Raw genomic sequence first — 14474 nt, forward strand, 5'->3', positions numbered from 1 at the left:
AGTGATAAATTTACTGCAGCACAGATTCATCTCAGCTAAAAGACAAGACCCTTAGATCAGGAATAGGACAGACATTTATAAGACATGTCATAACTTTCCCAAATTCTTATGAAAAAATATTCCCCACAAACTGCATTGAACTACTGTACCCAATTTATTATATATTTTAGGAGTTGGATTCGGTCCATTTTATACCGACTCCGACTCCCCCAAAATGGACACTGACTCCAACTTCACGCCCTGGTAAATTTGGCTGCCTTTTTTCTGTGATGCTTTTTATAGAAGCCTATGGGGATCCATGCTTGGTTCACGTGTACTGTTAGGGCCAGCTCTAGTAACAGATATTAGAACAATGAAATGTTGCCCCGTTACAACCTAAACCCACATTCACACAAGACATTTTCTGCCATAATTTTTCCAAAATTGCAGTGTTTTTGTGTGAACATCACGGCAAGAACAACGCCTAAATATTTAAATGTTTAAGGAGCCTTATGTTCTAAACATTTTTTAAGTTTTCTTTTATAATTTAAAATTCATTACTATATAAATTTCCTTCTACCATGAAAGTAGTGAATATGATATTGGGTGCTAGCGCACAGTGATGCATGGTATATAGACTCCCCAATATGCTCTATAATGGAGTATTCATACCCAGGACATACAGGATTACATAGTGTGTACTGTGCTATATGTACAAATCAGCTATCATCCTTCAGTTGTGTGTAGGTTCTGTGCGCCACAGTTGCTGCCATCACCAGTGGAAAATCACACAGAGGTTTCAGTGCAGCCTTTTCCACCCGCGCAGTGTTTCATGTTCTCCATGCAAGACTAGTTTGGGATTTCCCTAATGTTCCACCATAACCACACTTTATTGAGATCTTTGGAATATCAGGACAATTATTCTGATAAATGGTACAATATGCGCTTTCACATGGTATAATATACGTTTTACTAAAGTGTAAATATTTCTTATGCATGGATGAAACGTGAAAAAAAGCTATTCCTATTTTCAGTTTGTAACCTTGTGCAGTGCGAAAAAAACTATTTTGCTATGTGAAATACAGGAAACAAGGAGGCGAGCTGCTGCTCTGGGGTATGAGAACACAGCATCTCCTTAGGGGGGATTCCAGCTGGAACATGCCTGAAAAAAGTGCTAAAAAAAAAACGACCAAAAAAAATTACCATAAGAACTGCAATGTAAAAAAAAAATTGCTGTGCATGTGTTACATCTTTTATCACTTCTTTTAATTGCTTCAGGCGTCGAAAGATGTTAAGCGCCTAAAAAAAGTGACCTGTCGATTTTTCTGGCTGCTTCTGTTTGGAAGCCATAGCTATTTTATACGTTAATGTAAAAAAAACACTGGAAAAGAACGTATGCACATACCCTTATAGCTCAGACAGGACACTGTTATGCACGCCAAGTACCAAATGGAGACACAAAAGAAACTGAATCTATCAACACCATTTTGTGGATAGCTTCTATATAGAAAGTAAATCATGAGATTCATAAAAGACATTGTTGGGTCCATCTGATCATCCACTACCATTTTCTCCAGCCTCCAGGTGACCCAATATTGCATAAGGAAATGTGTTGGCTACAGAAGTCAAAAATATAAAGAAATATTCCATGGGGATCTCAATCTATTCTCACCAGACTATAGCCCTTCTACAACTTCATTTCCTAGTAAAGTGGCACCATTGCCATACTTATTCCTTATCCTGGCACCTCTTCTCAAGGTGCCCGGACCCTAATAATCAAATACTGCCCCTTGTTACTGTAAGGCCTTATTTCCATTTATTCGACCATCAGGCTTTATTTCCCTGTGATACGCTACAAAAATGCTAAAGAGAAACTCATGCGGTAACTGCTCCCATAGTTTTTTTCAAAATCAGAAAATGCTACACGTGACATTTTCCGATCCTGCTCATCAGTTATGTAGTAGAAAGTAGTAAAAAATCTGATCCTGATGAAACGCATAAATGGAAACCAAGCCTTATTCATACAGGTGGTAAATACATAGACGTGGTACCCTTAAGGCCCCGTCACACTTAGCGACGCTACAGTGATCCCGACAACGATGCGACCTGTCAGGGATCGTTGCTGCGTCGCTGTGTGGTCGCTGGTGAGATGTCAAACAGTCAGATCTTCCCAAGGACGCAGCAACGATACGGCGACCCGTAGCGACCTGTATAATGATGCAACGCAAATGCACGCCTATGTGTCTCAGTTCTGAGTCACCAACGAGGTCGTTGGTAAGGTGTCAAACACACCGATGCATGCTACCCAGCGGGACCTCAACGATCAAAAAATGGTCCAGGCCATTTCGACGCGACCAGCGATCTCACAGCAGGGGCCTGGTCGCTGCTAAGTGTCAAACGTAGCGAGATCGCTGTTGCGTCACAAAACTTGTGATTCAACAGCGATCTCGCTTAGTGTGATGGGGGCTTTAGGTATGTGCCTGGTCCCAAGTGAATAGCAGTGCTGCCTCTATGGCACATTTAGATGAGTAGATAATCAGCTCAAGGAGACACTCGATCCTGATTATCTGCTGGTGATCGCCCAACAAGCAAAACGCTCATACATTGAGTGATCAGATCGTTTATGCCTGCAAAAGAAATCATTATCAGCAGCACATTGGTCTACAACAGTCATGTGCTGCCGATAACATGATACTATATGTGGACAGAACGATCATATTAGTGATCGTTCTGCACTCATAACTATTACCCCATCTCCGCAGGTATCCCCCATCTGTCCCCTGAGCCTTCATCTCAGCAGGTATCCCCCATCTGCCTCCTGAACTCCCATCTCTGCAGGTATCCCCCATCTGCCCCCTGAGCCCCCACCTCTGCTGGTATCCCCCATCAGCCCCCTGAGCCCCCACCTCTGCAGGTGTCCCCCATCAGCCCCCCATATCCGCAGGTATCCCCCATCAGTTAGGACATGTTTCTACTTCCCAGAGCTGCACACAGAGGCTGATCCTGTTATATGACGAGCAGGGACTAAGCTGTCACCTCACCTCCACCCCATCATCAGCCTGCAGCTAATCATATAACGCTCCAGTGTAGATTAGAGACTATAGGGCTGATGCACCTGTCATTATGCCGCCATCATCACGCAATAATCATCCAGATTCTACCATCATCTTGCACTTCATAGCCACATGTAGCAGAGCTGACCAGTATAGCACAGCTGACCAGTATAGCCGACCACCCCCTGACACCGTAGAAATGGCTCCTAAGTGTGAATGCACATGAGGTTGTTGCTATATGTCCCGTATATTGGGCCACGGTTTCCATCCATTATTAATAAGGAATGATTCTTTTACATGGCACCAGTCGCGCCGCTGCCCACTGATGTCCGCGGCACCCTGCGCTTGGCTCTGCTATCTCTCCTGCACACATCCCCGACGCTGTCTGCCGTGCACTCACCGGGCTCGTGTTCTCCGGGCTTGTCCGACATCTCGATGACCAGCAGCTCCCGGCCCTCGGAGCTCCGTCCCACCGTGTAGATCCTACTGATGGAGGGACACTGCAGCCACACCGCCACCAGCGCCTCCCGCAGCTCCGGGTACCGGTGATACTCGAACGAGATGCCGCCCGGGTCTCTGCTCAGTATCCGCCGCCTGCCCTGAGCCTCGGAGGAAGAAGAGCAGCCCAGAAGAAGCAGCAGCCCGCAGGCGGCCAGACACAGGGAGCGCCGCTCCATCTTCTCACCTGTCTGCGGTGTGTAGTGCTGTGTGCAGTGTAGTCAGTGCTGTGCAGTGCCCGCGGCGCCCTGTACCATCCCCTCCTGTGCTGTGCCTGGTGCTGTGTCTGTGTGCTGTGCCCTATGTCCTCCTCCTCCAGGTCCCAGTTGCTTCCCTTTGTCTCCTTATCGCTGTCACTGACTGCCGCTGTGTCCTGCAGCCTCCTCCTCCGCCTCCTCCTCCTCCTGTGACTCAGGCTCTCCACCTCCTCTCACCTTCCATCCTGGCTGAGGGATGGATCCGCTCTGCCGCGGCTGTGACGGGTGCGGATCAGGCATGGGGAGAAGGGGCACCCTTATAATTCACCACATGGAAAGATCGACCTATTTTATGGGCACTTACAGTTTTCCCAGATTGAGGTCAATAATGAAAAACAGATAACGCTGAATGTGGGATTGGGAAACAACACACAACCCCTAAAACATATGGGTTCTTCAACATCTGATCACTGCTGGAAAAGAAACAGATCCCGATGCATCAGAGGCAAAGTGGTGCCGAAACGATTATTCAAGTAGGAATAGGGATGAATAGGGATCTGTCAGCAGCTTCTACTCCGGGCCAGGAAAAGTGTCAGGCAGGAGATCAGGAGACTGCCCCTCCAGCAGGAGATGATGTACCCCACTCTGTGACTGTCTCTGGTCAGTGGCTGTCAACCTTGTACATATGCTATGGCATACCTCAGGGGCGGACACTGACAGCTTGTGGCCCCTGTCCAAGAAACGTGTCTGGGCCCCCCCACCTTTTATGGCGACAAAGCTACAGATGTATATGTAGCCACACACATATATACCTCTTACATAGTCTCCTTTATTATATATATTGCCGCCCCTTATTACACAGTGCCCTCTCTTGTTATGTATAGCACCGTCCGTTACATATTGGATTATTTATAGCCCCCTGTCTTTATTACATATCGTCCTCTCTTGTTAGATATATAATGCAATAACGGCTGATGGAGCAAGGGAAAACTTCTTTTCTGATGGAGGAGCTGACGGACCAGTCTTCTGGTCACCGGCTGCTCCATCAGCAGTCATTTTATATGTAAAAGAGAAGACTATGTAATAAAAGAGGGCGCTGTGACTGACAAAAATAACAAGAATACGCTATGTAAGGGACAGCACTGTACATAACAGCAGAGGAAGCTATATAATAAGAGATGGCACTATATATAACTAGAGAGGATGTTACGTAATAAAGGAGGGTGTTATACATAATAAAAGAGGAAACGATATAACTAAGGATGGCGCTATACATAATAAGTGAGTACACTATATACTAAGGGACTATGCTAAACATAATAAGGCTACATTCCTGTATCCGTGTGCAGTGTCGGTGTGCCGCCTGCTTTTACAGACACATTGAGCATGTCCTATTCTAATCCTCAAAATCAGATCAGAACAGGACATTCTCTGACCCTCACAGATCTCATTCTCAGATCCGTGATTTTCATGTATGTGTGAATGGATCTATAAAACTCTATGAGTCTGTGGATCATCCGATAAAAAAATCTGGCAGCACACGGACATTTCACACAAATGTGAGAATGAAGCCTAAGGGATTTTACAGATAACATTATCAGTTCACTCCAAGTTCTATAGTGCAGATACAGAATAATATTTACATCCAGGTACTTACCACTGATGTCTCATCTGATCAGAGTTGGTTTCTGCTGCTTCTCCTTCTGGTCAGACCTTCATGTCGACATCTCCCAGCCACGACTCGTCTTGTCACGATGATCTCCAGCCTAGAAAATAACAAGGTCACATATATTGTATATATACACATGTGTCTCCCCCGCACTGCACCCCTGACTACAGATATGTCCCCCCCATTAATATACTATTAGCCATTTAGTAATTAAAATATAAAGTGATAAGCAGCACTGTGCCCCCCATTAATTCACTGGTCAACAGCATTTTTGGTGCCAAAGATATTTCAACGAATTTAGGGTAACTTTGGGGTGCTGATTCTGAATATGTCATCAGTTTTGCCAGATTGGCTCTAGTTCTTGATATTTTCTGTAAAATGTGTAAAAAAAATGACGTAATTTGCTACACGCGCATTAACTTTATTGATATTGTCATGAATACTATAAATTAAACAAAGTAAATGTTGATTATAGTTTATTTTAACTAGTTTTAGAAAGTAATCTTCAAAAATGAACAAGACATGAAAGATAGGAGACATTTAATCTCTGGAAAAGCGCTTTTTATATGATTTTCTTCTATGTGAGCTTTTCGGGCGGTCACGCTGTAGATTCTGTAGATGCTGTTATCATAGGCATCTACAGCAGTAATCAGCCATCATATGTCTGTCCCATCTGCCTTGGTACCTTTCCTCCATCACCATAATATCCTGATGAAATCTCTCCCCTTGTTCTTCGCTAAAATCTCCAAGATTTTCTGGAAATCTGTCCAAGTGACTGTGAAGATAATGCAATTTAATGCTCATGTGTACACCCAGATTTCTAAATCTCAATAGCATGTTTTGTACCAGTTCTTCATAATTGTCTGCCTTTTTATTTCCCAAGAAGTTCTTCACTACCAACACAAAACTACACCATGCAGCAGCTTCCATGTCATTCATTTCCTTAGGAAAATTTGAATCTTTAATGAGTTTCCGAATTTGAGGACCATCAAAGATTCCTGCCTTCAGTTTTTCGCTACTAAGACCATGGAAAGATCTGCAGATGTACATGAAGCAATTACCATCTTTGTCTAATGCCTTGACGAACTGCTTCATTAATCCTAACTTTATGTGAAGTGGTGGTAGAATGATTTTTTCCCTGTCCACCAAAGGTTCGTTCACTATGTTTGATGCTCCTACTGTCAAGGTGTCCCTTGGAGGCCAATTCACTTTCTCCCAGTGCTGATGTTTTGCTCTACTATCCCACATGCAGATGAAGCAAGGATACTTTGTGTATCCACTTTGCTGTCCAACTAAAAAGTTGACCATTTTTAAATCAACACATATCAGCCACGAATGTTCATGGTAGCACAGTTTCTCCAAGACCATTTTGACATTTTTGTATTGTTCTACAAGTTTAGTTGAGTGAGCTACTGGAAGAGATGCACACTGATTGCCATTGTTCAACAAAACACATTTCAAACTCCTTTTAGAACTATCTATGAAAAGCCTCCAGTCTTCAGGACGATATACTTGTAAACCCATTTGCAGCATCAGGCCAGGAATATCCTTACAATATACAAGTAGGTCATCTTCACAGAAAAATTGAAGAAGTGCTTCTTCTCTGGTCCTGTAAGATGTAATTTTAGTTCCAGGCGTCAGACAATTTTTCTCACTTAGCCTGGAAGCTAAAAGTTCGGATGCACTTTTTGAGAGGTTGAGGTCTCTTATTAGATCGTTGAGCTCTCCTTGGGTAAATTGCGTAGGTGTTCTGAAACTTCCTTCATATTCTGGTTCACTTCCAGAACTAATGCTTAGCTCCATACCCTGCATTTCATCATCATCAGGTGGGGGAAGGTCAGGTAACATGGTAAACACAGGTACAGGCACATCTTCACAATGAGGGACAGGCCTTCTTGCAGATTCCATGTTAGGATACTCCCATTTTCGTTTCTTATGCTTATTGAATCCTTGCACTTGCACTGCACAGAAATAACAGTCATCATGATGATTTTTTTGCTCTCTCCACACCATTGGAACACCAAATTTGAAGCTTTTTCTTTGTCCTTTGCTCCATTTTCGTAATAATTCGATACATGCTTTGCACACTATGTGTGGTGCCCAAAACTTGTCTTGGTCCCCAAGCATAACCCCAAAATAGGCCAAATACACTTTTTTTACGAAGTCTGTTATGTTTCTTCTATGTTTTGGCAGTGTATATTCACCACAAATGTAACAGAATGAGTCTGGATCGTTAAGGCAACTTCTTCTTGATGAGTTCATGCTTTTCACTGGAAAACAGACAACAACATAAAGTTAGTATAAAAATCAAGCTATGAACAAACTTCTAGAACACTAATTAACACAAAACTATATTGAGAACTGCTCAGTTCAAGTACTAATCTAAAGAAATTAATGAGATGACGCGTCGCATTTACCAACACGTGCTATAAATAAGATACCAAAAATCTCAAAAACTAGAGCCAATCTGGCAAAACTGATTGCATATTCAGAATCAGCACCCCAAAAATACCCCAAATTCATTAAAATATCTTTGGCACCAGAAAAAAAATATTTTTTTGTTGACCTGTGTTATAATCTCCACTGGCCAATAATATTAATTATTCAGTCTCTGAGACTCTCCCCAATTAAATGTAAGGCTATGTGCACACGGAAAATATACAAGGCTTTACAGTACAAGCAAAGTGAAACCCCCATCAATGCTCTCTATCAGCACCCCCGTCATTGCTCTTTCCCAGCACCTCCATCATTGCTCTCTCCTAGGACCCCCATCATTTCTCTCTCCCAGCACCCCCATCATTGCTCTCTCCCAGCACCCCCATCATTGCTCTCTCCCAGCACCCCCATCATTGCTCTCACCCAGCACCCCCGTCATTGCTCTCCCCATCCCCACCCCCACCATCCTCATCATTGCTCTCCCATCCCCACCATCCTCATCATTTCTTTCCCCATCCCCACCATGCCCATCATTGCTCTCCCCGTCCCCACCATTGCTCTCCCCATCCTCACCATTACTCTTTCCCATCAATGGTCTCTCCCACCACCCCTGTCATTGCTCTCTCCCGGCACCCCCATCATTGCTCTCCCCATCCCCACCATCCTCATCATTGCTCTTCCATCCTCATTATTGCTCTCCCCATCCCCACCATCCTCATCATTGCTTTCCCCATCCCCATCATTGCTCTCCCCGTCCCCACCATTGCTCTCCCCATCCCCACCATTGCTCTCCCCAGACCCATCATTGCTCTCCCCAGCCCCATCATTGCTCTCCCCCCATCCCCACCATCCTAGTCATTGCTCTTCCCATCCCCACCATTGCTCTCCCCAGCCCCACCATTGCTCTCCCCATCCCTACCATTGCTTTCCCCAGCCCCATCATTGCTCTCTCCAGCCCCATCATTGCTCTCCCCAGCCTCAGCATCCTTGTCATTGCTCTTCTCTCCCCATCCCCACCATTGCTCTCCCCAGCCCCATCCCCATCATTGCTCTTCCTATCCTCATCATTACTCTCCCCCCCATCCCCACCATCCTTGTCATTGCTTTCCCCATCCCCACCATTGCTCTCCCCAGCCCCATCTTTGCTCTCCCCAGCCCCATCACTGCTCTTACCATCCCCATCAGTGCTCTCCTCATCCCAACCATCCTCGTTATTGCTCTCCCCATCCCCATCATTGCTCTCCCCAGACCCATCATTGCTCTCCCCAGCCCCATCATTGCTCTCCCCCCATCCCCACCATCCTCGTCATTCCTCTTCCCATCCCCACCATTGCTCCCCCCAGCCCCACCATTGCTCTCCCCATCCCCACCATTGCTCTCCCCAGCCCCGTCATTGCTCTCCCCAGCCTCAGCATCCTTGTCATTGCTCTCCTCTCCCCATCCCCACCATTGCTCTCCCCAGCCCCATCCCCATCATTGCTCTCCCCATCCTCATCATTACTCTCCCCCCCATCCCCACCATCCTTGTCATTGCTTTCCCCATCCCCACCATTGCTCTCCCCAGCCCCATCTTTGCTCTCCCCAGCCCCACCATTGCTCTTACCATCCCCATCATTGCTCTCCTCATCCCAACCATCCTCATCATTGCTCTCCCCATCCCCACCATTGCTCTTCCCAGCCCCATCATTGCTCTCGCCAGTCCCATCATTGCACGCCCCAGCCCCATCATTGCGCACCCCAGCCCCATCATTGCTCTTCCCGGCCCCATCATTGCTTTTCCCAGCCCCATCATTGTTCTCTTCAGCCCCATCATTGTTCTCTCCAGCCCCATCATTGCTCTCCCCAGCCACATCATTGCTCTCCCCAGCCCCATCATTGTTCTCCCCCACCTCCCCTCATTCTCCTGTTCCTCTCCCCAGCGTTTCAGTATAAAAAAAAAAATCACACAACTTACCTCTCAGCCAGCTTCCATGCAGCATCCTCCTCGTCTCTGGTAACTTTCTCCCTGACACAGGCCCGCGCGGCATGATCACGTCATCAAACAGTCCAGGCCTGTGTCAGGGAGGAAGCGCCGGGCAGAAAGCAGAGGTGAGGACGGATCTCTGCAGCTCCGCTCCGCTGCCATTTTCCTCCTGTCAGCAGCGGAGCTGCAGGGATCGCTCCCTGCCCGCCGCACATGATGGAGGGAATTTGGCCATGGGCCCCCCAGAGCCTGGGGCTCCGAGAAGCAGGCCAGATTGCCCTCATCTGCCACCCAGCAAGGGCCCCCCTGCACCACAGGGCCCCGTTGCTGTTGCACCAGCGGTATGTCCACCCCTGGTATACCTCCTTATTGCATACCATATTTTTTGTGACCCCACACAGGAAGAGTGTCCCTATTGAAGCCACTTAGTGTTCACACACAGTTTGATACAGCTTATATAATCCCACGAAGTGTGATGCCCTTACAAGGCCCTGGCTTGCAGTTGGAGGACCCCCCACACAAATTACCATGCTCTGCAGCCCTCATAGTATGATGCCCCTACAGTGCCCCCTCATAGTATGATGCCCCTACGGTGCCCCCTTTATAGTATGATGCACACACATGATGCCACCATAGTACATCCCACACAGTATGATGCCCAAACAGTATGAAGACCTCTGACTTGGGTCCCTGGCGGGCTTTTTTCCTAGCAAGTTGACTGACAGATCTCTCCCCATGTGTGAACACAGTGGAGGACCTGTCAGTCAAAGACAGAGAAGCCAGCCGTTGACCTGCCTTGGACTAGTCAGCTGAGACACATAATCCCCGTCCTGGGTTTCCAAATTATGCTTACTCTGAAACTCCGCAGTGTTTTAAAGTAAAATATACTTGGGTTTAATCACACACCCAGTGTCTGTTTTGGATGGCATGAATATGAGTTTCACTATTAAAAAAAAAAGTCACAAAATAATACTAAAAAAACGATCCAAGGGATCTAAGCCAAATTAATTCTATGCCACCAGTCATGTTATGTGATGGTCTATTTATTTCTAATTTTCTTACTCTTTATCTCATTGTCTTACTCTTAAAGGGGTTATCATGGGACTATTTTTTTTTCTCATGGAGCTAAGAACTGACAAGCAAGGTGAGGTGCTTCTCGCAAAATTAGAATATCATCAAAAAGTTAATTTATTTCAGTTCTTCAATACAAAAAGTGAAACTCATATACAGTATTATACGTATAGAGTCATTAGAAACAGAGTGATCTATTTCAAGTGTTTATTTCTGTTAATGTTGATGATTATGGCTTACAGCCAATGAAAACACAAAAGTCGTTATCTCAGTAAATTAGAATACTTTATAACAACAGCTTGAAAAATGTTTTTAAAATCCGAAATGTTGGCCTACTGAAATGTATGTTCAGTAAATGCCCTCAATACTTGGTCGGGGCTCCTTTTGCATCAATTACTGCATCAATGCGGCGTGGCATGGAGGCGATCAGCCTGTGGCACTGCTGAGGTATTATGGAAGCCCAGGTTGCTTTGATAGCAGCCATCAGCTCGTCTGCATTATTGGGTCTGGTGTCTCTCATCTTCCTCTTGACAATACCCCATTAATGCTCTATGGGTTTAAGGTCAGGGGAGTTTTCTGGCCAATCAAGCACAGTGATACTGTTGTTTTTAAACCAGGTATTGGTACTTTTGGCAGTGTGGACAGGTGCCAAGTCTTGCTGGAGAAAGACATTTCCATCTCCAAAAAGCTTGTCGGCAGATGGAAGCATGAAGTGCTCTAAAGTTTCCTGGTAGACGGCTGCGCTGACTTTGGTCTTGATAAAACACAGTGGACCTACACCAGCAGATGACATGGCTCCCCAAACCATCACTGATTGTGGAAACTTCACACTAGACCTCAAGCAGCTTGGAGTGTGTGCCTCTCCACTCTTCCTCCAGACTCTGGGACCTTGATTTCCAAATGAAATGCAAAATTTACTTTCATCTGAAAACAACACCTTGGACCACTGAGCAACAGTCCAGGTCTTTTTCTCCTTGGCCCAGGTAAGACGCTTCTGGTGTTGTCTATTGGTCATGAGTGGCCTGACACAAGGAATGCGACACTTGTAGCCCATGTCCTGGATACGTCTGTGTGTTGTGGCACTTCATACCAAACACAAATCAGGACTACAAAATCATGGATGTCTTTTCATGTACATCCTCCAATGTGGTGTATATGATACAATGTACAAGGTGCCCGGAAGGAGTTTATATTGGAGAAACTATGCAAAAACTGCAAACGAGAATGAATTTACACAGACACACAATTAAGAATGAACTGGACACGCCTGTGGGAAAACATTTCTCTGGCCTGGGACACTGTATGACAGATCTAAAAGTTTTAATACTAAAAAGTTCATTTCAAGGACAACAGAGATAAAAATTTGGGAATTCAAATTGATAAGAATGTTCAATTCCTTGACAACAGGACTCAATCTAAAGCCCCCGTCTCATATAGCGAGATCGCTAGCGAGATCGCTGCTGTGTCACGGTTTTGGTGACGCAACAGTGACCTCACCAGCGATGTCGCTATGTGTGACACTTTGCAGCGATCAGGCCCCTGCTGTGAGGTCGCTGATCGCTGCAGAATGTCCTGGACCATTTTTTGGTCTTTGCCCTCCCGCTGGTCAGCACACATCGCTGTGTGTGACCAGCGAGACTAGCGATCAGGCTGGTAACCATGATAAACAGCGGGTTACTAGGGGCACACGCGCACTTAGTAACCCACTGTTTATCATGGTTACCACTCTGCTACGGTGAGCAGTAACCTCCCGCATGTGCTCCTAGTAACCCGCTGTTTACCATGGTTACCAGCCTGCTCCTGCTTCAGCAGGCTGGTAACCAGGAGCAGGACATCGTGGAAAGATTCTTTCCACGATGTCGCTGCTCCCCTGATCGCTGGTGAGCCTGCCTGTTTGACAGCTCACCAGCGATCACATAGCGACGCAGCAACGATCCCTGACAGGTCGTATCGTTGTTGGGATCGCTGTAGCGTCGCTAAGTGTGACGGGGCCTTAAAACCTGGATTTATGACTCACTACCTGGATTCAATTCACACCTCCACCAGACGGTCTCCAAATAATTAAACATTCCCACAGACTTGTCATTTGCAACTAAAAAACCCTAAATTTGATCTCTTTGACTTATGAATAGGAGGCATCACCCCTTACACCTCATGAACAAATGTCTTGCTGTAACAGCTCTTAAATGTTGTGCCTTTTGTTTAATCAATTCATTTGTAATATTGCCTGAAGAAGGAGTCTGTGTGCTCTAAAAACTTGCATATATATATTTTTTTGGGGTTAGCCAATAAAGGTATCACTCCGAGAATACTTTTGTCATTTTTGGGCATAAAAGTATTTACAGTGGCTCTTGAAGCAATGACTCCAGCAGCAGTCCACTCCTTGTGAATCTCCCCCAAATTTTTGAATGGCCTCTTTTTAACAATCCTTTCAAGGCTGTAGTTATCCCGGTTGCTTGTGCACCTTTTTCTATCATACTTTTTCCTTCCACTCAACTTTCCCTTAATATGCTTGGATACAGCACTCTGTGAACAGCCAGCTTCTTTAGCTATGACCTTTTGTGGCTTACCCTCCTTGTGGATTGTGTCAATGACTGCCTTCTGAACATCTGTCAAGTCAGCAGTCTTTCCCGTGATTGTGGAGCCTACTGAAACAGACTAAGGGACTTTTTTAGACGCTTAGGAAGCCTTTGCAGATTTTTTTTGTTAATTATTCTATTTTTACTGAGATAATGACTTTTGTGTTTTCATTGGCTGTAAGCCATAATCATCAACATTAACAGAAATAAACACTAAAATAGATCACTCTGTTTGTAATGACTCTATATAATATGAGTTTCACTTTTTGTATTGAAGAACTAAAATAAATTAACTTTTTGATGATATTCTAATTTAGTGAGATGCACTTGTAGTTGCTAACAACCTGCCTATTCCTCCCAGTTAACAACCTGCCTATTCCTCCCAGCACAGAGCGGTCACAAACTGCTCCTTCCAGCGATTCTGCTGCTTCTCGTCAGCAGAGAAGCTCTGCTGTTTAACAACCTCCTGGATTACAGACAGAGGGAGAACAACAGGGTGCCTCTTGTGATCACATACAACCCCCACATGAGCATCCTAATGAAAAATTGGTGCTGATCTCCAACCCATATTTAACAGAGACCACGGACTAAAAGAAATATTCCCAGAACTACCACTTCTCTAGTACAAACAGCCCCCTAACTTAAGGAATCTTCTTGTCAGATGTGTCCAATCATCACCATCAGTGACTGACACATTCCCATGTAACAATAAAAACTGCAAAACTTGTACCCACGTATTACCAAATTGTTTCTTCAGAGAGGAAGAGGACTAGAACTCTAGTGCCACCTATAGGAAGTAGCAATCCTAAAAGTCAATATCGGCTCTAATGAGCCTTGTCATATGATAGGATAAAAGCAAAACCCAAAATCTGAATTTGCAAAGTTGTGTTTCTGGGTCCTGCCCCTCGTCAGTGCAAAGTGTGATATCTGGTTTGGCTGGGTGAGAGGCGTCCGACCAGGATCCAAAAGCTCGTTAGAGAGTCAATATTGATATTGATACTTCCTATGGGTGGCACTAGAATTCTAGTC

General features: G+C 45.2%; 1 protein-coding gene across 1 annotated transcript in view; it reads right to left on the reverse strand.

The window, feature by feature from the left end:
• The window catches only part of CPE (carboxypeptidase E), a 110101-nt gene extending 106160 nt beyond the window's left edge, over positions 1–3941 (reverse strand). Inside the window, exon 1 of the mRNA XM_073644341.1 lies at positions 3433–3941. Within this exon, the coding sequence (XP_073500442.1) occupies positions 3433–3709 (277 nt within the window). The 5' untranslated portion in view covers positions 3710–3941. The remainder of the gene's footprint in view (positions 1–3432) is intronic.
• Between the last annotated feature and the right edge of the window lie 10533 nt (positions 3942–14474).

Source organism: Phyllobates terribilis, unplaced genomic scaffold, assembly GCF_046119375.1.
Source record: "Phyllobates terribilis strain yellow unplaced genomic scaffold, ASM4611937v1 Scaffold_1__5_contigs__length_1240528914, whole genome shotgun sequence".
NCBI lineage: Eukaryota > Metazoa > Chordata > Amphibia > Anura > Dendrobatidae > Phyllobates > Phyllobates terribilis.